Below are 27,454 nucleotides of genomic sequence, written 5' to 3' on the forward strand. Positions count from 1 at the left end.
AAAATATTCCAGTACCCCATTCTTCATTTGCAAAACTGACCTTTTGCATCCACATGATATTTTTCATTTTCTTCTATTATAAATCCTTATATCAAACTTTCCCCCTCAATTTAAATTTCAATATCCAATTTTAAAGAGATTAATGGGAGGAAGGTCATCCTTTAAAAAAAAAACTATTAGTTTTTGGCCTCCGTTAAACGTAAAAGTACTGTTTATAGGTAGCTGATTTAGGGTGCAAATAAAAACGCACCCATCTGAAGGGTGGATCCTAATATTAAAACATGGCATTTATGGCTTCCTCATTTTAATTCAGTATTCTCCTCCCTTAACTTTTTTGCCTTCATTTCTCCACCCAGGATGTACTGCATATCGAAGCTCTCCAAAGTAAAATAATATTATAGATTGGAGATTTTAAACACTGTGAGTTCTTTCAACACATGGAATCCTGATGACTATTACTCGCGGGAACTTAGTAGAAACTAGAAACTCAGTAAATGTTTGCTGGATGAAAGTAAAAGGCTATGACAATTATGAGTTTTCATAGAACATGCAAATTTCCGTATTAAAACAAAAAATTAAGTGTAAAAAAACCACAAAACATAGCCTAACCAATGAGAGTGGCTTAGCTAACCTTATAACCAGGAATTTGTGCTTTAAGAGGTGGGACGAAGACCTTGTGTGAGTTCCGGCGCCCAACGCAGGCCAGAAAACTACAAATCCCAGGTGCCATGCGGGCGAAACCGCCACAGAGCTGGAAACGGCACGTCCCTCCCCTATTGCACGACGGGATTTGTAGTGAGACACGCCTCGGGTTGGATTGTATTTCTTTCTTTTATCTCTGCTACTCTCCTGAGCTCGTCTTTTCCTCAACTTCCAGACCCTATGTGTGCTCTTTAAAAGTTTAATCATGTATAATGCCACTTTCGGGAAACCTCACTGTTTCGCGACATTCCTGGCGTCGGTCTTTAGCCAGAGTCCTGGAGGACTGTGTTGCGACCAATTCGATGTTTCTTAGAGCTGTTTACAGCACGGCTGGGTCTCAGCGCACATTTGGGGTTATATATATTTTTGAGATAAACGCTTGTTCAAATTTGTAGAAGTGTCCACCGAGCCCAATGCGTGGGTTGAGACTGGGGTTGGGTAAATGAGTGCTTCGCCACCCTGGGAATGGCTCGCGCACACAGTAGGCCCACGGCCGCTCGCCCCACACTGGGAGGCGTCCACGACCCGAGCACCCCGCGGCGCGCGCTGGCGGGCGGCGGCGGCATTGCGCATGCTCCTTGCTCCAGCGCAGGTTTCCGCAGCAGAGGGGGCAGCTCCGCAGCGGTGTCCCGGGTCCCCAGCTGGGTGGAGGCGCTAGTGCTCGCACGGTCCTCGGCCTCGGCTGGTAGCGGCCGTACCTCTGCTCCTGGAGCAACCGGCCGCCTCCGCTCCCGCGTGCCCCGATCTGGCCCCCTGCCCCGCGAAGATGGCTGCCGTACGCCGGGCCCGCAGTTACTGCCGCTGCCTGGTGCGCTTCTCCGACCGAGAACTCTGCTAAGCCCCGCTGCAGCCGACAAGCAGGAGTAAACACCCAGACACCCAGCACCCCTCCCCAGGGGGGTGCGGTGCAGAGGGGGCGCAGAGAGGCCCTCGACCGCAGCCGTCCGTCCAGCCAGCATGGTAACCTGGGGAACGGGCCTGGGGGTCCATTGGTGCTCGGGAGGGCGCTGTTCAAAGGGCTCAGACCAGGGGAAGTCCCAAGAAAGCAGGAAGGGAAGACTGGGAGGAGTAGTTGCTGCACGACCGCCCCCATGGCAGGGACCCGTGGCTCTGGAGGCGGTGCACAGCCCTGACCGCTCCCCTGGGATCATTCCTGCTGAACCCTCCAGCCCGGACTCGATGTGGGTGAGTGGGGGGGTGGGGGTGGGGTGCAGGACAGCCGAGAAAATATGCCTCTTCTTGGCTCACTGAAAACACTGACCCAATCTCGCCCCTCTCGAGGGATTTTATCAAAAGCAGTGAGCATAGATTGAGGTGTGCCGTCGCAGCATCTAAAATTGAGCAAGAGTCTTGGCTAGCAGAGACACTTGTTGATTGCTCCCCCTTTGGAAAGCCCTGCCCACAGAGAGGCTGTTCCGGCTCCGTAAGGAGTCCTGGGTTTAGGACGCACCTGCCCCGTGAGGCGTCAGTGCCAGCAGGGAGGAGGTGTTGGCAGGAGGGCCTGGCAGTTGGAGTTGGAGGAACTGGCTCACTTCACAGCAATGAGGGCCGGAGCAGCGTCAGCACCGTCCAAATGGAGATACTGAGCTATCTGCAGAGTTTGACGGCACAAATTCCATGAGACTGTTGCATGCTGGAATATGTAGTCTCTGCCCTATGCAGTCGTATTTGTGCAAATTATAATACATGCCTCACGTTGGCTTCCTATAAAGTGTCCATCCGAGAAACTAATCTCTGGCCAGGTTTGAATGTCAAGGATGACAAGGATGAGATGATACCAAACTTGTTAGCTTATAGTAGACACTCAGATATTTATTGAATAGAAGAATGGTTGACTGAGGTTTATTATGATTATTATTATTAAATTAACCTGGAGAATAGCAGAAAAAGCACTCATCGACTTTGCCTCTAAACTTTCAGAGGTGGTTCACTTTCAGAGGTACTTCACCAGAATTAAGCACTCTTAATCTTTATGTTACAATAACCCTATCTGTGACATAGAAGTTAACTGATGAATACATGATTTACTCAGAAGAACACATGAGCTACTTCAAGTGAAATATGATGTTTAGATCAAACTAGATAATGAAAACTAAAGTGAAAAGCTCTGAGTGACAACTGAAGATCTACCTACTTCAAGTGGTATTTGATTTGACAGTCTTAAAAAATTTCTTGGTGTTTTTATTATCATATTTAAATGGTCAGAATTATTGTAAAAGGAATAATAGATTATAACTTATGACACAGAAACTTGGGAGAAGATGCTACTTATACTATAGATTTCCCTTTTCCTTTCATGTGTATGTGAGACATGCATTATATATTCACAGTCATTTTATTTGTTAATCCAATCTTTTTTGGTACCTATTAGCCTGATATAGTGCTAGACCCTGAAACAGGACTTTGTCTTCAGTGTGAGCAAACCTGAAGGTGATTTTTGGTAAACTGTAGAATATCCCATATGAAAAAGGACCTCATAAATCACCAAATCCAAATTCTCTTTACAGGTGAGACAGCTGAGGCCTAAATAGACATTTACTGTGAACCAAGTAGTGTGTCTGGCCCTCAGGTTACAAAGACAAACGAGACCTGATCTCTGCTCTCCGTGCACTAACTCTCGCAAAGGAGACAAAAATAATCTCAGTACATCCTTGAATGTTATGATACAAGTAAGCCCAAGTGTTACAGGAACAGAAAAGAGGCAGTTAGGAGGGTCAGAAAATGCTTCCTACAGAATGATCCCTGACCTGAGCTGAATCTTGAAGTTTAAGTGGAAGTAACCAAGTGAGGAAGGACAGTCATTCTAGGTGGAGAGCAGCATACGCAAGAACACAGAACTGTAGAGAGCCTGGGGATCTCTTAAAACTAAGTCAATTTAGTATGATTGCTACTCAAAGAGTTAGAAAGCTCTACAAGCCTTGAAAGTTATCCTGGCGAATGCAGGTCTCCTCCCATTCATTAGCTGTACTTACCAGTGACAGTAATAAAAGTCGACTCTTATTTGAGAAGAGAAATATACTTCTCAATGGGCTCTATATTTTAAAATTATTTTGACTGCTAGTGATGTTTTTTAAAAAAGCTCTTTAAAGAAACTTTACAAGAAATGTATTTGACAATGTATTTACGTGGTTAAGCTCAGTTTTCTGTAAATTTCTTGGTCACTCATTTATTTATTTACTGGTTTAGCCTTTATGGTGTGCCAAGCACTGTGCCATATACCAGTAGTTCAGGTCTTGAAAACTCTTCCTCTGCTTTGAGTCTGGTAGCCAGAGATAAGATAGGAGGCAAGGCTTATTTATGTTGAGTTGTAAAGTAGTGCAAGAATATGTGGTTGCTGCATTCAAAAATTTGTGTTAATGCAAACATTTTTGCCCAGGAAATAAACTCAACTAAAAATTGCGATTGTGGCACTTAGCATCTTTGGAATTAGTGACGTTAAATAGGCTTTGATTGTATTTATGGCTACTTTCAAGGTAATTTCCTTGATTGTCACATTTCTTCATAGGACTGAACATGGTAAGTGTTGAGCAAGTTCCATTTGCTAATAAGGCTGTTAGCTAATAGACCTAACTGAGGCAACATTTCATTTCCACTGACTGGTAGGATTCGGTTTGATTTAGCAAACACTTATTGAAAACAGAAGTAGAAATGAAAGCAGTCCAACCTGAGACCTCTGTTAACCCCCAAGCCACACATAGTCATTCTAGTCCAACTTTATTACACTTTTAAGCCAATCCAGCATATTAAAAAACGGACTTATAAAACAGTTAAAATAGAAGGGATGTCTTTATTTTACAAAAGCATTCACTATTACATAAGCTTTCCTGGTACATTTTAAATATTAATAAACAGAAGTCATATATTCACATAAAACATTTAATAACGTGTATGTAAAGAGGGATATCTATATCTGGATCATGGTCTTTAAATCATCTGTGAAACAAAAACTATTTGCTGAATTCTATATTACAATTTTTTTTTTTCTAAAGCAAATTTGTTTTTTATCCACCTACCAAAGCAGTTTAAACTGGAACCTAATGTATCAAATTTTATCTGATTGGTGTCACCAGAATTAGCTGTGGAAAGTTTATCTCCAGAAGCAACTGTATACTTAATTGGTCTGAAATGTTACAGTATTTTCTGTTTTAATAATTGCTGAACTTTATAGACACTAAATTTGTTTGAATTTAGTTTTTTACCTCATTCAGACTCAAACAGTTAAGTTTGTAACATCTTTCCTAGCGCTGTCAAGTGCATTTCAAAACACTCTTTCCTGATGGACCTATGAGGTATTCTTGCCATATACACACAAAAAAAATTTACCTGAATCTAATGCAATCCTTTGTAAATCCAGCTACACTTTATAGGAAATAAAAGGACAAAGGAACATATTTACCAACACCTCAGCAAAATAGAGACAGCTGGAGACTGCAGAAAAATATGACACGTTTTTCACAAATTCAAGAAAAGTGAAAGGAAAGGAAACTTTTAGATGACAAGAGAGTTAAGAGACATATCAATCACAATACACAGACCTTATCTGAATTTTGATTTCCACAAACTAAAGTATGTGTATTTTACATATATGACATTTTGAGAAACTATGGTAATATATTTTCTGATATTGAGGAATTATTTATTATGTTTAAATGTTTTTCTTATAAAACGTTAAGAAATGCATACTCTATTTTGTTTTAGAACTAAAAAAGGAAACCAAAAGTTTTCTCTTTTACTTTATATTTTTGCCACATTTAGATGTTGAGAAAGAATGTACTCTGTTGACAATGGATTTTCATTTTCTTTTAGATTTATGTTGATAATGCATTTCATTGTTCTAGTCAGTCGAAAATGCATTAAATTTAGGAGAAAAAAATGAAATCTTCTGTTGTAGATTAGTAAACAGTTATATGAAGTAGTATACCTCATTTATCCAATTACAATAATCATATATTAAATGATTTTTGAACAGTAATGCACTTGGATTGTCATTTTATATATAATTGGATTGATGTGGGGACAAATGATATTGATGTTAAAATTTGAGGTGTAAAGAACATTAAGCTTCATGTCTTAATAGTGGAGTTTGGAGTAAAAGATATGCTCTCCAGACTTATTTTCCTTTGGTCCCAAATCCACCCAAGAGCCTTACTACTCAAAGTGGCGTCTGAAAACTCTTGACATATGGGACTAAATAGCAAGTAGCTGAATAGGAGATGTAGATTACAAAAGGGAACTAGTGTTTATATATTCTTGATCATTATTTTGTTTTGTTTTTTCCCCTCAGGCAGAAGCTGAGGAAGATTGTCATTCTGATACAGTCAGAGCAGAAGATGATGATGAAAATGAAAGCCCTGCTGAAACAGATCTGCAGGCATGTTTCTTAAATTGTATAATTTTTTTTCATCTCCATAGAGAAACAGAAATTTGTTGTAATTATGAAGGTTTGTGAGTTTTTGTTTGCATTGAAGTTAACTGTATTTTCATACTGGTTTATAGAGGACTTGAATTATAATTTGTTTTGGATTTCTTTTTCTGTTATGGAGCTTGATAAATGGGTTTAAAGTATTCAAATAAAGGTTTAAACAGACTCAGACCCATGCATACATAGCCTTAAAGGAAAACCTTGACATATTTGACCACCTAAAAGTTTAAAACCTCTATATAATGGAAGACATGTATAAAGTTAGGAGAAACAGTCAAGTAGAAAAACTGTTTACCACATATGGACAGAGGATTGATATCCTCAATGTACAGAACAATCTGATAAATTAGTAAGAGAAACACAAGATAAAAGATATAAATGGACAGTCCATGGAAGAAATAATAAAAATGGCTATTAAACATTGGAAGAGATAATTGACCTTATGAATAATTTAAAAGTTCAAATGAAATCTATGAGATGTCTTTTTTTTAGTCCATCAATTTGGTGAATAATACCCATTGCTGTTCAGGTTTTGAGAACACTCCTGCACTGTAAGAGGAAGGGTATTGTTTTAGTTTGCTGAAAGCTGCAGGGAGCAATATACAGAAATGGGTTGGCTTTTACAATGGGAATTATTAGATTAAAAGCTTACAGCTGTACGGCCGTGGAAGTGTCCAAATCAAGGCATCATCAGAGGATCCTCTTCTCCCTGAGGAACACCTGCTGATGGTCCTGGAGTCCTCTCACATGGCAGGGCACAATGGTGGGGTCAGCTCCATTCCCCTCTTCTTCCAGGCCTTGTTACTTTCAGCTTCTGGCTAAAATGGTTTCCCTTCAGCTTCTGGCTCCCAGGGCCTGCTCTCTCAGCTTCTGGGTTCATCTCCGTCTCTGTGGCCTTCTTTCTATGTATGTAGATTTTTATTCCTGTTTATAAAGGACTCCAGTAAGAGGATTAAGACCTACCCTGGGATCATACAATCTAATCAAAGACCTTTACTGAGGTAATTTAATCAAAAGGTCCCACCTACAATAGGTTTACAAGCACAATTCGCTTTGAGAACAGAATCTTCCAGGTTCTGCAAAAGCTTCAAATTGCCACCAGTACCCTGGTTTGATTTCCCCATGAAGCAGGCTCTGAGGTAGAGATTGCCAGGCAGGAGGTTTACTCAGGAGTGCTCTTGGGGTCCACACCTGTGGAAGGAAGAGAGGGGAGCAGGCGTCGGCAGAGCTAAAAATGGAGTTGCAGTGCAGTTTTAACGGGATGCTTCAGCCTTCCTGTGGGGAGTTTTGGAGTTGGAATAACCTTCTGCAGTGGTCCTGAGATGCAGCAAGAGGGCTGAATTTTATGCCATCTCACTGATTAATCACTGAATGCCAAAGGCCTGAGAAGGTGATAGGTCTTGCTGAGGGAGTGCTCTCAGCCTGAAGTGATGACCCAACTTGGCTGGCCTGTGAGGGCTGTTTTTTGGTAGCACTCTCAGCAGCTGGGGTAATAAATTCTTTATTCTTGAAGGGGGATTTGGCCAGCACATTAGAGTCCACCACTCAGGGGGACTTCACTTTTTCTGTATTTAAAAATGTTTCCTTTTTGGAAAGAGAAATATTTCTTGAAAAGCAAGGCTTTGGGCTCACAAAAATTTTAGCAGCACTCTTAATGTCTACTAGATGATGGATTCCAAATAAAGGCTAGAAAGTTTACAAATTCAATCTGTAAATGATTGCTTGTGTTTTCAATTCCAATTAAAACTCAGTCTTCTAATCCCATTAGTCATTTGAAGTATAGACTCATTCACTTTAGGCTCTAACTCATTTGAGTCATAGCTTAACTCATTTTAGGCCCTGACTTTTAGGCAAATTTTCATACTTTATTACTTTAAAAGATTATAGGATATTTAGGTTAGTGGGTTTTAGGTTAGTAATTTACAATGACAGTGTTTTCTGGTCTTAGAATAATAAGTACATAAATGGAAATGTGTGTTAGATATATAAATAAATAGTTCCTGATTTGATGAGTCCTAAACGACTTTTTGCCTCGTAGGCACAACTCCAGATGTTCCGAGCTCAGTGGATGTTTGAACTTGCCCCAGGTGTAGGCTCTAGCAATTTAGAACCTCGACCTTGCAGAGGATCAACAAGGAGCTCTTTACTGAAAGCAGCAGATACCAAAGGAAAGCAAGAACTGGCAAAAGAGGAAAAGTTAAGTATGATGGACATTGTGCCCTCAAAAGTACTCCTACTGAAAGTGACAGCTGGTGATGGCTCACACTGCTTCACCAGCTAAGGATCTTCGGATAGTGTATGTAACTATAGCCTCCCATATAATAAATTACCCTTTTTATTTGCACATAAAATTTTTCATTGACACAAGTCAGTGATCATTATAGTCATACTCTGGTGATAGAAGTACGTAACCCATAAAATGAAACCAAAATTTTCCTCATACAGAAAATTTTTGACAAGTATTATGCTTGTTTGGACACCCCAATACTACTTCTAGCTACTTGAGATGATGCCACCACTCTGCTTGGGCTTCTTTCCTATGGGTATACTATCTTCCATCTCTTCATACAACTGTCTTTTGTTAATTTATAGACCCTTGAGATTCACTTGGTCTCTAATAAAAGATTGTTGCCTCAGAATTTATTAACAGAAGTCCAAAAGGAAAAAACAAGTTCAAATACTGATGCCTTTTCCAAAGTCTTAGTTTAGTGAAATATTTTGTTATATTTTAAGTTGAACAAATTTACAATGCATGAATATGTTAATTTCCTTATTTTCGAAACTTTTTAAAGTGTTCATACTGCAAAAATTTTGAATGCTGTTAACTTCTTGTCACCACTTTCCTTGTACACATTCATGTATATTTTTACTTCTCATTGTTCTTTACCATAGACAAATCATCAGATCCAAGTGTTTGTTTACAAACAGTTTGCCATTAAATAATTAGCTTTACTGGGAAGTGGATGTGGCTCAACTGATAGAGCATCCATGTACTATATAGGAGGTCCAGGGTTCAAACCCAGGGCCTACTGGCCCGTGTGGTATGGTGGCTCACTCACAGTGCTGCCACGCACAAGGAGTGCCATGCCACGCAGGGATGTCCCCCACGTAGGGGAGCCCCACACGGAAGGAGTGCGCCCCACAGGGAGAGCTGCCCTGTGTGAAAAATGCACAGCCCACCCAGGAGTGGCGCCGCACACATGGAGAACTGACGTAGCAAGATGATGCTACAAAAAGTATTACAGATTCCAGTGCCGCCGAGAATGCAGGTTGACACAGAAGAACACACAGTGAATGGACACTAGAGCAGACAGCCAGGCGGGGAGGGTGGGAAGAGAAATCAGTAAAATTAAAAAAAAAAAAAAAATTAACTTTGCTAAGATGATTCAAAACTTCTGTACCTTTTTTATTACTTTTTAATTTTGAAATTATTACTGATTACATGTACAGAAGGTCCTGTGTACCCTTCACTCAGCCTCCCTTGATAGTAACATCTTACTTAGCTATAGTACAATATCAAAACCAGAAAAATAGACATTGATACAATCCACAGAACTTATTCCAGTTTCTCCAGTTTCATAAGAAGTCATTTGTGTGTGTGTGTGTGTTTCATGCAATTTATCATATGTGTAGCTTCGGGTAACCACTGCCACAATCTAGATACAGCACTGTTCCATCAGGACAGGGTTCCTTTGTGCTACTTCTTTATATATAGTTACACACACATCCTCATCCCTCCCCCACAATTCCTAACCCCTGGCAACCACTAATCTGTTCTTCATCTCTATATTTTTTGTTTGTTTGTTTGTTTTTCTTTCTTTTGGTTTTACTTTCCTTCTCTGTATTTTTTATATTCCAAGAACACAATATATAATCTTTGGAAATTTGCTTTTTTCACTTAGCATAATAACTTGCACTCTATTCAATTTGCATGTATCAGTAGTTTGTTCCTTTTTATTGCTGTGTAGTTTTTCATAGTATGATGTACTCATTTGTTTAACTACTCACTCGGTGAAGGACTTTTGGGTTGTTTCCAACTTTGGCTGTTCCTGATAGGGCTGCTAAGAGCATTTGTATACAGAAATGAACCAAAGATTTCATTTCTCTGGGATAATTGCCCAAGAGTACTGTTGCTGGGTTGTATGACAAGTGCATGTTTGGTTTTAAAAGAAGTGCCAAACTGTTTTCCAGGGTGGCTGTACCACTTTACCTTCTCACCAGCAATGTACGAGTGATCCAGTTTTTCTGCACTACTTTTTAATTTTTGCCACATGATAGGTGTGTAGGGAAATTTTATTGCAGTTTTAATTTGCATTTCCCTTAATGGTTAATGATGGTGAACATCATTTCCTATGCTTTGCCATCTGTATATCCTCTTTGTGAAATGTGTATTCCTGTCTTTTCTAAAAATATTGCTTATTTTTTTACTGTTGAGTTTTGAATATTCTTTGTATATTCCTGAACAATATATGTTAAATAAATGGTTTGTTGGATATGTGGTTTGCAAATATTTTTTTCCAGCTTATAGCTTGTCTTTTCATCTGCAGGATGAAAGCAGGAATTTTGCAGAGTAAAAGTTTTAAATTTTGGAGAGGTCCAGTTTATCAATTTTCCCTTCTATGGATTATGATTTTGATGTCAAGTATAGGGCCAAGTCTCAAAGATTTTCTTCCCTGTTTTTTTTTCCTAAAAGTTTTATAAGTTTTACATTTAAGTCCATGATCCATTTTGAGTTACTTTTTGTATAAGGTGTAAGATTTAAGTCAGGGTTCATTGTTTGGTTTTTTTGCATAAGGATGTCCATTTGTTTAACACTATTTGTTGAAAGACTATCCTTCTGCTAACCATACTCATTTTTAATACAAATTTTCAAAAAATGATCCTTCACTGTTTATTTTTAGGTTTTATAAAAGGGTTTATTGTAAAAAATACATAGCATAAAATTTTCCATTTATTTTTAAGAGTACAATTGAGTGACATTGAATATACTCACAATGTATCACCATTACCACCTTCCATTCCTAAAACTCTTTCCTCACCCCAACAGAAACTCTGTACCCATTAAGTAATTATACTGTTTGTTTTTATAGGCTCGAGAACTCTTCCTAAAAGCAGTAGAAGAAGAACAAAATGGAGCTCTTTATGAAGGTAAAAACTCAGGGCCCAGGATCATTTTGTCATGACGTTTCTAAGTAACAGGACTTTATTACCGAACAATTTTTTTAAAGATCTAGAACGTGTTTGGTGTATGGCATCAGTTTCCCTATATTTGAAATTGTTTTTAAAACATTAAAAAATAAAAATTGTTATTTCTGTATAACCTGTTTCTTTATAAAAAAATTAATGCTGGGAAACATGATACAATGAGTATAAAACAACTTTTCTAGGTTTTAGTATTTAGTAATTCTTTATTAATAAAGCTTTAAAATATTGTCACTCATTTTAAAAGAGGACATGCTCCTTTTATAAGTGAAAATTATTTCAGAAGAGGGGATAGGTTAAGAAACATGTAAATCAGTGTGTAGTTTTATTTTCTAATTTGCTTTTTACCAAAAGAAATACCTTTCAACTTTAATTGTCTCTTTTATTAGCCAGGTAGAAATGAGTAAATAAACAGAGTATTGGGGCCAATTTCAGTATTAGGTTTGCAATTATGTTTCATTTTGTGATAGTAAAGTTAAGAATGCTTGTGTTTGAATCATTTGAAAATGCCCCAAAAGTAACGTTATTTAGAATTACTTCATTTATTTGTAAGTTTCAGTTAGTGATATTTTTACTCTCAAATTTTAAAAGGTCCTTATTGGTGAAGTCCCTGTGCAATCTTCTTTAATTTGTGAGTTTCCCATCTCCACTTGGTGTACAGTTATTTATTCAAGTGGTAGAACAATGAGAATTTTTTTAATTGAAGAGACTTCTTCAAGGGAAAATGAATTAGTCAGCTTCTGTAGTCCCAAGTTCTACTGGTATATATCTGGAGGGGGTGATTAAATATTATAGCTCTGACACACCTGACCAGGAGATTTATAAAAATAGGTTTTGGGAGTAGATGTAGCTCAAGTGGTTGAGTGCCTGCTTCCTGTGTACGAGGTCCTGGGTTCAATCCCTGGTATCTCCTTTAAAAAAATGTTTTAAAAGGGAGATAAATAAGAGGAAACTGGGCTAAACAAAGTTAAATTTGAAGTGTAAACTCCAAAAAAAATTTTTCTTATTGCACTTAGTAGGAAGCATTTGAGTTTCCTCAAGTCTCTGTCCTAGAAAGAAAAGTTTTGCTTAGAAGTGTTTTTGTTGGGGCTGCAGCAATTGTATTTTCAGAGCCTGAAGAAACACAACCACTCAAGATCACTTCTGAAAATACATAAGAGAGTGAAGAAAAAGATAGAAAAGACTAAAATTAAGAGTAAAAGACAGCATCTTAAGTTTCTGTAACATTCTATAGCTTTAGAAAAAAGATGGTTTATTTTTGAACAGTAAGGTTTGAAAGTAAGTTTGTTCACTGAACTACTGTTGTGTAAAAAGGAATCTGGCTGTTGGTAAAGAAAGTTACCAAATTAAACCACAGTTAAGGGTAAACAAAGAAAATGACAAAATGTGTGGTCACAGCTAATTTAGCTTTATTTCTTCTTTTAGCCATCAAGTTTTATCGTAGGGCTATGCAACTTGTACCTGATATAGAGTTCAAGATTACTTATACCCGGTCTCCAGATGGTGATGGCGTTGGAAACAGCTAGTGCGTATATAATTTGATAGACAGTAATGCATGGAGTTTTTTAAAGTTAAGCATCTTTGCCCTGTTTCCTCTTAACATAATAAACAGTGCCAATTTTGTCTTTAGTATATCATTATTTATAAAATTGTAGAAAATTTTTAATAAGGGAAATTTTAAGATTAAAATATGGAAATATACATTTTAAGCATATATAACAAAAAATAAGATGATGAAGGAGTTTTATTAATAAAACAGTGATTATTGGAAGGAGTAAATGGAAGGACCCTTTTCAACCTTTTGAAACCTATTCGAAGTAGAAAGTATTAAAATGTAATTAGGCCAAAGTTAACAAAAATGTTAATAATGGTTTAAATCGAGTGATGGGTACGTGAGGTTTCATTACACTAGCCTCTCTCCTTTTGTGTTATGTTTGAAGTGTTCCATTGGGGGAAAAACTTTCCATTTCATTAGGAAATGGTTAATTATAACAAGACTGTTTCTTGTTCTCTTAAGGTGTATATAGAGAACATTATTGAAACTATATCATTTGTTTAAAAGCATGGGTGCAAGATCTAAACATTACTAAAAATCAGTTTCATTATATAGATGCCACTTACATCAAAGTCATCAAATAGTAATGATGATTTTATATATATGACAATCAACAGAACATATTTTTAAGATAATACTTCTAAAGCTATTTACAAGATAATTATGAAATTGTTTTGGCTTAATTCCTATATCCCTAAAAACCCAATTTGCTAGTGTTAGAAGGGAAGGGAATCTATACCCACCAGGGAATGCCAGGTTTTAAATGATCAACAAATGGAAGAAGAGTTTGGATAATAAGATGTTATATAAGCTATTATACCATTATATTACCTCAGTTGTGAAATAATTAACTAACTAAAAAGTTAATCTCTATTGATAACCTGTACTTGACTATCAGTGTTTTTTAACTACTTATGGTATTAACACTTTAACTTTTAAATAAGCCATATTTTAAGTCACTATTTATTGCCTGTTTTAACTTTTTAATGAATATTATTATTCACCCAATTAAGGCAGTGAGGTGTTTCATACTGAAAATGAATCATTTTTACTTCCTCTAAGCCTTTTTAAAATTTAGATACAGAGTCATTTAGAGCTAGCTCTTCTCCAGTTTTAAAGATAGGCACCAGATGCTGTCAGGGAAGTTGTACTAAAACATTAAAGAAACTTTTTCCCCCCTGCCACCCTTTTATATGCAAACCCAAATGTTAGGAAAGTTCTTTACAGGTACAATCATTTTGTATCAGGTCTGGTAAACCCTAAAAACTTCTTTGCTGTTTTTGCCTTCTTTTGTAAAATGTTTGTAGAATAACACTGAACCCGTCTAGTGCTCAACCAAACTTGCCTTTTGTTGCATTATAAAAGCCCTTCCTGGTTCTTTGTTATCTTCATCCAGGCCTTTTTGTGTATCTCATCATCTTTAAGATTAACTCCAGCAAAATCCGAAGGCTAGAATGGTTTTCTGGAATTCTTAACTACACATTTGTTTATATTGGTAGATGATTTGTGGACCCTACTAAAATTTTTCAAGTTACGTATTTTTCTCTCTAAGGTAGGTTGGTAACTTAAGGCACATCTGTTAGAACCCCCTTGGTAAGTAAGTATCTACCTCAGATGATAACGTTATATTTGATCTGTATCCACTTAGAATATAGTAAGTTCACTTAAAGGAATTTATTCATAAAAGATTTTCAAAATCATTCTAAACTGCCCTTTACACTAACTCAGGAAATCTCTACTCGACAGTAAAAGTAATTAATTTAATCCTTAACACGTGCATCTAAAAATCCTAATTCTTCCTGTGTGGCAATTAAAATTGCCAGAGTTTTTTCCTTCAGAAGATTTGGTGCTCTTTTGCAAGACAGGATAGGTTGTTATCACATCAAAAAAATATATATGCATATAAAGTAGTAATTTTTTTTAGATGACTCTTTCTAAAGGAAATTTGAAAATGCTATGAAAATCCAATTCCTAAGATATGTTTGTAGACTAGGCACTTAATATATTCACTTCTCTTCTTTTTTCAGCATTGAAGATAATGATGATGATAGCAAAATGGCAGATCTCTTGTCTTACTTCCAGCAGCAACTCACATTTCAGGAGTCTGTGCTCAAACTGTGTCAGCCTGAACTCGAGAGCAGTCAGACTCATATCTCAGGTTTGAATTCTTGATTGTTACAACTCAGTGAGACATGCTTTAACCTTAGATTTGAATTTTCCAAACTTACCAAGCCTGATAATTGCTGCTCTAGTTCAGAATATTGTGGGAGGTCTAGTTATAATTACTGTTTTTATATGCTGATAAGCCTTTTAAAATCTGAAGAAGAGCAGGATTTGAAGTGCAGTTTTTTAAGGATGCCATCTTATTTCAGTAAAGATCTAAGAGGGTAAGTCCGAGTTGTTGATGTAGACCTAAGAAAATGGGAGAAATACTGACAGCATTTGGCATTTCAGCCAAGTTGGACAATAGCCCTGAGATAGACTCAGTGTTTAAAAATGAACATATTTTCTTTTCATATGTTAAATATTGTTTAATTAGTTATGGGATTTTTCAGAACTAGAGGGAATTAAGAATTCTCAGGGAGGTAAAAATAAGTATCTATTGTTTAAAAACGTTCTATGGATCACACACATACATGTAGAATAGAATATTTCCTAATTAACTTATTTTAATAGATCTCAGTGGTAAAATGATCTTCAGAGCAAAAAGGGTGCTTTCATAAAAATAGCTTCAGATCTGTTCTGTACTGAAAAAACAAAGATGTTTGTATCTTGACTTTAGGAACCATTTTTGTTACTGGGTAGTTAAATGCACTCATGCTGTAGCTCTGAGCAGTACTTGAAGGTGTGGTTTACAAACTTCCAGGCATGCATAACGACATCTATACTGAGAACGTGGCTGCACCAGTATAATGGTACACAGGGGCGTCATTGGAAGGTGATTTTCTTTTGCAGTGCTGCCAATGGAGGTCCTGATGTACATCTTCCGGTGGGTGGTGTCTAGTGACTTGGACCTCAGATCATTGGAGCAGTTATCATTGGTGTGCAGAGGATTCTATATCTGTGCCAGGTACTTTTTAAACAACTCAGACAGTGGCAAAGAGAAGGATTATGGTCTTTTGCCATCGGTTGTTCATTTTGATGAAAGAACTCAACTGGTGTTCTTGGTAAAAAGCTTTTACTAGGCTGCACTTAGGTGAATTTTTCTCAAATAACTTAGCATTTATAGAATAGAATGCACAAGGTTTCCAGGTTATAGAATAAAAGGAACTTAAGTTAATTTTATCCAAAAAAGATATAGTCACATATACTACTTCAGTAGGGTAGTTTGTATACTAGCTTAGCTGATTTGGAAAAAGAATTATATTAGAAGAATGTACTCAAATCATCCATTTTTACAGTAACTAAACCTATCAACCGTTAATGATATAAGTTTTACTAGGATTATTTTTTGGCCCATTAAATTTATCCTATATATTTTTTAAAATAATTTTTTATATTTTATTTTTTTTAAAGGAGCTTTGGATTATATAAATATTATATCGAAAATATAGGGAATTCCCTTTTACCCCACCCTTTCCCCCTCCCCACACTTTCCTCCAGGAACAACATCTTTCATTAGTGTAGTACATCTCTTACAATTGATGAACTACATATTGAAGCATTGCCACTAACCATGGCCTATAGTTTACGTTATGGTTTACACTTTGCCCTACACAATTTTATAGGTTTTGACAAAATGTACAATAGCTGGTATCCGTCATTGTATTATCATACCAAATGATTCCAGTGTCTGAAAAATGGCCCAGGTTATACCTGTTGTTCCCTCTCCCTCCCCTCAGAACCTCTGCTGACCACTGGCTTCATATCAATGTTACAAGTTCCTCCATTACAAGAATAATAAGTCTACTTTAGTCCATAGTTTGCATTACTCCCTTGTTTGTTTGTTCCTCTGTATCAAGGATTTTGGAACAGTGATGTCCAACTCTGCTTCCAATTGAGAAGGGACTTAGGTCCCATTGCCCTATACTTTTAAAATGCTACTATCTGAGAGATAATCATAGTGTAAAATAAAATCATTTGAGACTGGCAATCTTTAATGAGTATCTTATATAAAAATATGTACTTAGTCCTTAACATCTAGATTTTTTTATACCTTTAGTTGTTAAATATCACATACATTATTTTTAGATAATCTAGTTTCATTTGGAGTCTTGTATTTTGGATAAAATATTTGAATTGCTGGAAGTTGAACTCTTTGTTTTAGTGATTTTGTATGCTAGTCTGTTGAACAAAATACCTATTAAAGCACCTAGTGGATTGCCACCAATCTTTTGAAGTGGGGTTTGCTAGCACTGTTATTTCTTTAATTGTTCTTTTAATTATACATGAGAAAGTATTATAAGGAAGGAATTGATTAAGGGAGCAAATTTTGAGGGATAAACCTTACATACACATTCCAGCGTAAATTTGGCAGAGGGGTGAGGAGTGTGTTTTTTTGCAGCTTGGCTCCCATATTAGTAGTATTTCACTTATTTAAAACTGAATATTTCAAATTGTAGACTGCCGTCAGGCTGGAGGGCTTAGCCTCGCTCAGGCCCAAGAGTCAGGGGGGGGCTCGCTCCTGCCGAACCGCCGGCGGGGGGTACTCCCGAGGGGAGCACCGGTTCTCCAGGCGTGGGGGACGCGCGGTTGGGGAAAAAACCACGGAGACCGCTTAAGCGCAAGAACAGGTCCGCTTTATTACGGAAGTACACTTGGTTATATAGGGTTGGGTAGAGGGAGGAGTAAGATATAGGGAGGGCTAGCTACGGGGTAGTAGTAGACAGGCTGAAGCTGATGGACAGCCCCGAGGTAAGCAGTCACCGGGGAAGAGGGCAGACTGTACGCCGGCAACATGGGCGGGACTGGCGGAAAAGATAGCGAGGGCTGGCTGAGAGGTTTGGAATAGGGGAGGGGAAAGGGGGAGTGAGAGCTGGCCGGATGTTGGGCTAGGCGGGAGATAGAAAGGGGGAGGGCAGCGCCGGCCAGCCGCTAGCAGCAAAGGCCTAGTCAGGCGTAATTACCTTATCTAGGCCCAGTGGGCAGAGGCGGTATCACCTCTTGCCGCACTGTTTGCTACTGTGGCAAGCCGGGCACCCTTCCTCCCACAGTAGACAAAGTTTTAAAAAGTTGAGCTATATAAGAATCATTTCAATTTTCAGTGCATGTTTTACTTAGATCTGTGCACTAATCCCATAACGAAGTCTTGTCAGTTTTACCTTCAAAATACCTCTCCTGTCTAACCCTTCGACTGCTTCCACAACTCCCATTCTAGTACAGCCCCCATTCCATCAGGCCCACATCCTCCATGGTCTCCCTGCTCCCAGTCATATCCCTAGAGCCTGTTTCCCATAAACCACCAGGATCATCTTTATTTCTTCCTTTTTTTATTTTTAATTCCAATTAATTTTATTATTGCTTGCCACGTAACTCTGGGTTATGCCCGAAGTACTGGCTTTAATAAGTAGGACAATGTGTCTCTAGCAATGGAAGAAATTATATCATTGATATGGAGACAGTGGGCGTCGGAGTTGCTGAAGGCAGGGAGAGGGAAAAAAGGTATGATATTGGGGCATTTTCAGGACTTGGAGTTGTCCTCAATGATATTGCAGAGACAGGTGCAGGACATAATATATCAGCCATAACCCACTGAATGGACTATGACAGAGTGTAAACTTCAGCATAAACTATAATCCATGCTGTGTAGCAGTGCTCAAAAATATACTCATAAATGCAATTGAATGTACCACACTAATGAAAGAAGTTGTTGATGTGGGAGGAGTTTGGGGTATAGGGAATGGGGTATATGGGAACTTTTTATTTTTTAATGTAACATTTTGTGTGATCTTTGTATCTTTAAAAAAAAGATAAAATGAAAAAAATAGGACAAGAATCTAAAAGATTAATGAGGATTATATATTTAGATTCTAGTCTAATTTATGCTATCTACTTTCTATTCACGCATAGGTGTTTTTAGGGGGAAAAAAACTTTTTATTTGAAATACTTTCAAACTTATAGAACAGTAACAAAAATAATACAAACCCTTTACAGAGAACTCCAACATATCCCTACCCTGCCCCCAGATACCCAGATCGACCAATTTTAACATTTTGCCACATTTGCCATATCATTCTATCTCCCCAGCTATCCGTCTATTTATCAGTCTATTTTCTGAGCATGAGTATATTGTATACCTCATGATCCTTGTCATGTATATTTCCTAAGAAAAAGATACTTATGTTACTGTTCCCTGTCCAGTTTTCAAGTTCAAGAAATTTAGCATTGGTATAAAGTTTATAGTCTACATTCTGCCCCTGCCCTTGGCAAACCAGTGTTCTAATTTCTGTCACTGTGCGCTTGCATAGTCTCTGATATTTTCTTTGTAGCTACCATGGGGCTTAATTTAACATCCTAAATCTATAACAGTATGAATTTTTTGGTACCAACTTAACTTCAATAGTATACACTATGTTCCTATACCCCTGGTATTAGTCAGCCAAAGGGGTACTGATGCAAAACACCAGAAATTGGTTGGTTTTTATAAACGGTGTTTTGTTTTTTTAAGATTTATTTTATTTATTTCGCTCCTCTTCCCCCGTTGTCTGCTCTCTGTGTCCATTCACTGTGTGTTCTTCTGCATCCGCTTGCATTATCAGGTGGTATTGGGAAACTGCATCTCTTTTTTGTTGCATCATCTTGCTGCATGTGTGCGGCACCATTTCCTGGGCAGACTGCACTTTTTTCACACGTGGCAACTCTCCTTGCGGGGCACACTCCTTGCGCGTGGGGCACCCCTACACAGGGGCACCCCGTGTGGCATGGCACTCCTTGTGCATGGACCAGCTTACTGGTAGATGGACACTGTATCATTTGAGCCATATCTGCTTCCCTATAAAGGATATTTATTTGGGGTAGGAGCTTACAGATACCAGGCCATAAAGCGTAAGTTACTTCCCTCACCAAAGTCTATTTTCATGTATTAGAACAAGATGGCTGCTGACATCTGCAAGGGTTCAGGCTTCCTGGGTTCCTCCCTTCCCAGGGCCTTGCTTCTCTCTGGGTTTAAGGTTCCTTTCTTCCCAGGGCTTGCTTCTTCTTGTGCTCAGGGTTCCTCTTCTTCCTGGGGCTGGCTACTCTTTCCTCTGTGAGCTTACTTCCTAGAGCTCCAGCTCAAGGCTGCAGCATCAAACTCCAGCAACAAAACTTCACCATCAAAAACCCTCAACTCTGTCCTTTGCCATGGCTTTTATCTGTGTGTTCCCATCAACCAAGAGGTGGGGACTCAATGCCCTAATGACGTGGCCCAATCAAAGTCCTAACCATAACCCAAATCACATCCAGATACAGACCAGATTACCAATATAATCCAGTATCTATTTTTGGAATTCATAACCATATCAAACTGCTACACTCCTCCTTCTCCCCACTTTTTGTACTTTTGTCACAAATTACATATTTATAGATTGAGTTCAAAACCACTGATTAATCATTACATTTTATGCATTTGCCTTTTAGTTCCTGTAGGAAGTAAGGAAGCAGAATTAGAAACCAAAAATATAATATTACTAGCATTTATATTTACCCATGTTGTTATCCTCACTGGAAATCTTTATTTCTTTATTGGCTTCAATCTATTTTCTTTTGTGATTTCCTACAACCTACAGAGTTCCTTTTATCATATCTTATAGGGCTGGTCTAGTGATGATGAACTGCCTCAGCTTTTGTTTATCTTGGAATGTCTTAATCTTGCCCTCAGTTTTAAAATTTTTGCTGGATATAAAATTCTTGGTTGGTTATTTTTTTACTTTCAGTACTCTAAATCTGTCATCCCACTCCCATTTTGTCTCCATGGTTTCCAGAGAAATCAGCACTTACTCTTCTTGAGGCTTCCTGTATGTGACATGTTTCTTCTCTCTTGAGGCGTTCAGAATTCTCTCTTTATCTTTGGCACTTGACAGTTTGATTATAATATACTGTGGTGTGGGTTTATTTGGGTTTATCCTGTTTGGAGTTCCTTGAGCATCTTGATTGTGTATATTCATGTCTTTCATTAGATTTGGGAATTTTTCAGGTATTATTTCTTTGAATATTTTTTCTCTGTGCCTTTTTCTTTCTTTTCCTTCTGGGACTTCAACAACATATATTGGCATGCTCAGTGGTGTCCCACAGGTCCCTCAGGCTCTGTTCACTTTTTTTCTTTCTTCTGTCTGCTTCTCAGACTAAATGATTTCTATTGTCTTATCTTCGAGTTCACTGATTGTTTCTTCTGCCAACTCCAGTATGTTGCTGAACCCTTGTAGGGCACTTTTTTTTTTTTTCAATTAAGGATTTATTTATTTATTTCTCTCACACCATCATTCCCCCACCCCTGTTGTTTTTGCACTCACTGTCTGCTCTATGTGTCCATTTTGCCATGTGTTCTTCTGTGTCTGCTTGTCTTCTCTTTAGGCAGCACTAGGAATCTATCCTAAGACTTCCAGAGTAGGAGAGAGGTGCTCAGTCTCTTGAACCGCCTCAGCTCCCTGGTCTGCTACATCTCTTAATGTGTCTCCTCTGTGTCTCTTTTTGTTGCATCATCTTGCTGGGCCGGCTTTCCGCTCTGGCCAGCCCTCTGCGTGGGCCAGCTCTCCTCACTTGGGCCAACTTACCATGTAGGCCAGCTTGCCTTCACTAGGAAGCCCCGGGAAACAATTCCTGAACCTCCTATATGGTAGGCAAGAGCCCAATTGCTTGAAATGCATCTGTTTCCCTGTGGGGAATTTTTAATTTCCTTTACTGTGGCCTTCAGCTCTGTTTGGTTCCTTTTCATAATTTCCTTCTCTCTGCTGATACCCTCTTTGTGTTCATCTATCATTCTCCTGTTTTCCTTTAGCTCTGCACATATTTAGGATCATTTTTTAAGCCTTTGTCTGGTATGTCTCAGGTCTGATCCTCCTCACTGATGATTTCTAATTCATTACATCTTATCCTTTGCTGGAGCCATCACTTCCTGTTTCTTTGTGTGTTTTATAACCTTTTGTTGAAACTGGACATTTTGATATTTTAATGTGACTGAAACTTAGACACTGAGGAATCTGTTCCTTCACTTGTATCCAGCTGGTAATTTGACATCCCTTGAATGCTAGGAGCTAACAAAAATAAAAATTATAAAAGGGAAAAAAGAAAACATATTTCCCAGTCTTGGCAAATTGAACTGTAAAAGTGTTCTCCTTCAGGGCTTATTCACACAATGAGTATAGAGATAGAGAATAGCTCCAGACCAAAGCATAGGGGCTAATTTGATCCTTTTTGCATGTGTCTTGTCTGGAACATGCGTGTGTGGCCCTAGGAATTCCCCCATTTACACAGTACACATGTCCCCTCTTCTCTAGGAAACAGTTTCCTCAAGGTCCTGGGCACTGCACTGTATGTCCTACTGCCAGCAATCCCCTGCCCCCCAACAGCATGACTTGACTGTTCTCCCGCAGCCTTCCTAGGAGTAGTCTGTGAGCCACCTTCCTCACAGACTGTGCAAGTACTGGGCAGGCGAGGCCTTCAGGCCACTACCAGAAGTTTGGACCCAGAATGTGCACGAGTGTTAAACTCTGCTCCTTCCAGTATCAGGCAGGACCAGGGATCTGCACTAGGAGTGCAGGCTGATTCTGTGCTGGGCTGGCAAGGGGTGGAGGAGGAGCTAGCCAGGGTACCACGAAATCCCACCGCTTTTAAGTAGCCTTTTCCTTGATTCAGCACTCGCCTCATTACTGCTCTCCTTTAACTGTTTTCTGGAGCTTTGAGAAAGATGTTTCTGCCATTTCTTGTTTTGTCCAAAGTTTGGGGTGTGGGGAGTGGAGCTGTGAAACACCTCATGCTGCCATCTTGATTGGGGCAGGGCCCAGAGTGATCTTTTAAAAGCATAAATCGGGTTATATCACTCCAATGGCATCCGTTCCACTTACTATAATGGCTGCTCCTGCCAGTGGTCTGCAAAATGCTACCTCATCTGCCTCTTACTACCTCTCAGATCCCAATGTCTATACTTCACTTTGCTTGCATTGCAGCAGCCACGTGATCCTTCTTGCCCTTTGTTGAGCATGTCTGTCACATTCCCACCCAAGAGCCTTGCAGTTGCTATGACTTCTGCCCATTACTGTAGTCCCCTGGCCACTCTCCCAGAAATGGTCTCCATTTCGCCACCATCATCATCCCTCTCTGCTTTCCACTTATATTGCTTTGTGTTTACACTGAGCACATGACCTGAAACTTTTCTGTTTGTTTTCTTGGTTTTGTTTGCTTCCCCACTGGCAAAAGAGCAGGGCCTTTGTCTTGTTTCATTAATGTATCCCTAGGACCCAGGACAGTGCATGGCATGTGTTCAACTCATATTTGCTAAATAGAAGATGACTGATAGTAAAAATATGTATGTCCACATACAGGAACTTAGCCTTTTACATATATTGAACTGTGCTTTTATTACCTAGAGACCCTGAAATATGGCGTTTGGCCTGCTTGAAAGTTTGGGGCAGAAGCTGTATTAAACTTGTTCCATATACATCCTGGAGAGAGATGTTTTTAGAAAGGCCCCGTGTTCGGTTTGATGGTAAGTGAACCCTTTAGAAGTCAGGAGACGTACTGATTTATAATGCCAACTTTGATCATGCATGGTTTTTTCCTGTAACTGACTTTAATATGAACATATTTAAATGTCACTAGAAATAAAAGTGAAGCTATAAACACGTTCTATGATTTTTATTTTTTTATGTTTTATTTATTATACTCTCACTTTTTAAAAATCTGTTTCTTTTTTATAGGAGTGTATATCAGCAAAACTACATATATTCGTCAAGGGGAACAGTCTCTTGATGGTTTCTATAGAGCCTGGCACCAAGTGGAATATTACAGGTACAACTGTAGTAAACTGAGTGAGTGAAAAATTCTGTCTCTCCAAGTATTGGTTAGTTAGTTAGTTGGAATTTGTTCTTATTCCTTTTGCATTCATATACAACATGGCCCTCAGTATTTTTATCCATAGCATTATAGCACAGGAATTGCACTCAAAGAACAAATAGGTTAGTATAGATTATTTAATTTCTCAGAGCCACTAAATCTAAGAAATATTTCATATTTTGGAGCATTCCTTGTCTTTTGCCTTTATTGTACTCATTTGCATTTTCAAAAAGCTTGTGCTTTTATTTAGCTTTATTATTCCCTAAATACTACTGTCATTGAGAGACAAGCAGATTTATGTTAACCACTGTGTATTATTATTAGATCTCACTTTGAAGTTAATTTAGTGCTTCAGGAAAAGCACACAAAATTTGAACAGTGCAATATTTAATTAACTTATTTTAATTTAGTGAGTGAAACTAAAAGTTCAGTGGTTTCCTCTGAGGAAGATAATAAAATACCTTCATTTCTTTGATATCAACCTCATAGGTTATAAGTCAGGTTTATTTTAATGATGTTTTTATCAATTTTTTGGCCCATGATATTTCAATTTTGGTTTTACAACTACAGATAGGTTTAGGTATTAATAAATAGGGACTTTGTTTGAGCTTTGTGCTTGTGGTGTTTTTTGGTGTTCTTTTTCTTTTTCTACAGGTATATAAGATTCTTTCCAGATGGGCATGTAATGATGTTGACAACTCCTGAAGAGCCTCAGTCTATCGTTCCTCGTTTAAGAACTAGGAATACCAGGTAGTATTTTTCTACAAGTTTCTATCCAGTCTACATTTTATACTTGCAGGCTGCATAACCCCATGTTTCCCTGGTTTAATGCTGGATGATTTAAAAAGTCACAATAGGGAAGTGGATGTGGCTCAAGCAGTTGGGCGCCCACCTACCACATGGGGGAGATGGGGTAAGGCAAGCAAGAGAGTGAGCTGACGTGATGGGTTGGCATGGCGAGCTGACACAACAAGATGATGCAACGAGTTAACATGATGAGAGACACAGCAAGCAGGGAGTGGAGGTGGCTCAAGCAATTGGGCGCCTCCTTCCCACAGGGGAGGTCCTAGGTTTGGTTCCTGGTGCCTCCTAAAAAGAAGATAAGCAGATACAGACAGTATACAGTAAGCACAAAAAAATGAGGGAGACGGGAGAAATAAATCTTAAAAAAAAAAAAAAAGCTGCAACATTAGGAATCCTTGTTAAAAATACAGATTCCTGACCCTCTTCCTAAAGGGTCTAACTTAGGGAAGTGGATGTGGCTCGAGCAATTCAGCTCCTGTCTACCATACAGATGGTCAGGATTCAATACCCAGGGCCTCCTGTTGAAGGCAAGCTGGCCCATGTGGAGTGCTGGCCCATGCAGAGTGCTGCCCCGCACAGGAGTGCCTGCCCATATAGGAGTGCCAGCCAACACAGAGAGCTGACGCAGCAAGATGATGCAACAAAAAGAGACACAGCAGAGAGACAATGAGACATAGCAGAACAGGGAACTGAGGTGGCGTAAGAGAATAATTGTCTCTCTCCCACTCTAGAAGGACCCAGGATTGGATCCCAGAGCCACATAATGAGAATACAGGCAGACACAGAAGAACACACAGCAAATAGACAATGGAGGTAGAGGGGAGAAATAAATATTTTTTAAGAAAAGGTCTCACTCAGTTGGTCTTGAAATCTATATTGTTTACCACATCCTAGCTGATGGCTTTCAGTCAAGTTGAGTAAACGCTGTTACAACCCATTACTCCTTGGATTACTTAAATACATATATAACTAATTGGTAGAGTTAGATTTAAAGTATGTTTTTTCTTTTTTAGAACTGATGCAATTCTACTGGGTCATTATCGCTTGTCACAAGATACAGACAATCAGACCAAAGTATTTGCTGTGATAACTAAGAAAAAAGAAGACGTGAGTAGGCAGTTTTCTTCTTATTTCAATACCCTATTCATTCAAGCATTCTTGATTAGAAAGATTTAAAAAATAAAGTTTTATTAGTTGTACTTTTGCACACAGTGTATGGTGACTTATCTCTGGAAGAGCTGGAGGGTTTGTGTCAGCTAGTTTGTTTTTCTCCAAATGGTTTCTTTTCTGGTCAAGATTTTTTTAACATATGAAAATACAAAGCCAAAATTTCCTTTGAAATAATTAGTAAAATTATACCTGGATATGTTTTATCACTCTCCTTGTTTGGAGTTGTAGGGGGTTTCTTCCTAAATTAGCTTATTCAGATAATTCTTTCACAAGGATGTTTTTAGAGAGAACTTCAATTTCTACTGGAATAAGTTAAAGTAAGATAATTTCCTTCTCTTTCCTTGCAAAAGGAAGAAAATGCCAAGAAAATATAATTACTGATATTATTACATACTAAGTACTTTAAACTTAACAGATTGAGGGCCTAATTTTTTCCCTCAACCTTTCTTCATGTATACTTTTTCAATCCTAGTTAAAACCCAAGAAGTCGGTTGTGAGATAGTTGGAATAAATACTTGACTCTTGCCTTTAAAGTTGCCTTTGTAGTTAGAACAGTTTTTGAGAGAGATTTCCTTTGAGTTAAATCCTTACCCCACCCCCTTCTTTCCCTAGCATCAGTATCAAGCTGCTTAGGGCAGGACATTATCTATGAGTCACCTCCCTCTGATAGGCTCTTGGAAACTGGGCAGCAGAGATGGTTGCTGTGGCTGTGACCATGGCCATGTATTTCCTGAGGTCAGAACTGGGAAATTTGTGAGGCCCTAATTGTTTAGGTTTTAGCCAGTAAAAGAGTTTAGGAACTCCCATATGCAGTACCAGTTTTCTCTCCAGAATAAGATATAATGAAACTATTCAATGTTTATGGTTTTTAATTTTTACTAGTAGTATATGCAAAAGTGTGATTTTAATGAAACTTGTTACATCTCTTTCTACCCATGGACTATTTATAATTACCATGAAAGATAAGTTTTACTCCTGATTTTTCCCTTTTAAAAAAATTCCCAAGTGTTTCCTAGTAAAAAGAAATACTAGACTTAGAGACAGACAGAAATTTTTAGTTCCAGTCTCTATATTCACTGCTTTGCTTTAGTTGCACTCTTTTGCCCTCCCTGGACCTTCATTTCTTCATCTATTAAATGGAAGTAATGCAATCATATTTAACACATGGTGTGGTTATGATGATTAGCTGAGATTATAAGGATGGGGTCAAAAACCTTACATTTTCAGAGGACTTGATATTTTTCAAGGCACTCTCATACACATTCTCATTTGATAGCCACAACAACTCTTTATGGTGTGCAGATTTTATATTACTACAGAGTCGCTCTGCATAATGTATTCTTATAAACAATTTTATGTGTATTTACATACTTGAAGTAAGATTTCATTATAACTCATCATCCTTTTCTTTTACAGAAACCACTTGACTACAAATACAGATATTTTCGTCGTGTCCCTGTACAAGAAGCAGATCAGAGTTTCCATGTGGGACTGCAACTGTGTTCCAGTGGCCACCAGAGGTTCAACAAACTCATATGGATACATCATTCTTGCCACATTACTTACAAGTCAGTGAATACATGAAAATACCAAGGTTACAGAAAAAATGTGTACTTCATATTAGGCTTAT

General features: G+C 38.3%; 1 protein-coding gene across 2 annotated transcripts in view; it reads left to right on the top strand.

The window, feature by feature from the left end:
• Window positions 1–1,260: 1,260 nt before the first annotated feature.
• The window catches only part of FBXO9 (F-box protein 9), a 28,570-nt gene continuing 2,376 nt past the window's right edge, over window positions 1,261–27,454 (top strand). Inside the window, exons 1-12 of one of the 2 annotated variants that reach the window (XM_058306891.1) lie at window positions 1,261–1,662; window positions 5,987–6,073; window positions 8,163–8,319; window positions 11,213–11,272; window positions 12,752–12,851; window positions 14,909–15,039; window positions 15,837–15,951; window positions 23,385–23,503; window positions 23,715–23,805; window positions 24,505–24,600; window positions 25,668–25,761; window positions 27,241–27,392. In XM_058306891.1, coding sequence (XP_058162874.1) covers window positions 1,660–1,662; window positions 5,987–6,073; window positions 8,163–8,319; window positions 11,213–11,272; window positions 12,752–12,851; window positions 14,909–15,039; window positions 15,837–15,951; window positions 23,385–23,503; window positions 23,715–23,805; window positions 24,505–24,600; window positions 25,668–25,761; window positions 27,241–27,392 — 1,205 coding nt within the window. In that variant the 5' untranslated portion in view covers window positions 1,261–1,659. Of the gene's footprint in view, window positions 1,663–1,777; window positions 1,888–5,986; window positions 6,074–8,162; window positions 8,320–11,212; window positions 11,273–12,751; window positions 12,852–14,908; window positions 15,040–15,836; window positions 15,952–23,384; window positions 23,504–23,714; window positions 23,806–24,504; window positions 24,601–25,667; window positions 25,762–27,240; window positions 27,393–27,454 lie in introns of those variants that run through there. The other variant, XM_058306890.2, reaches the window with a different exon arrangement.

Source organism: Dasypus novemcinctus, chromosome 11 (genome assembly GCF_030445035.2).
Source record: "Dasypus novemcinctus isolate mDasNov1 chromosome 11, mDasNov1.1.hap2, whole genome shotgun sequence".
Classification (NCBI taxonomy): Eukaryota; Metazoa; Chordata; class Mammalia; order Cingulata; family Dasypodidae; genus Dasypus; species Dasypus novemcinctus.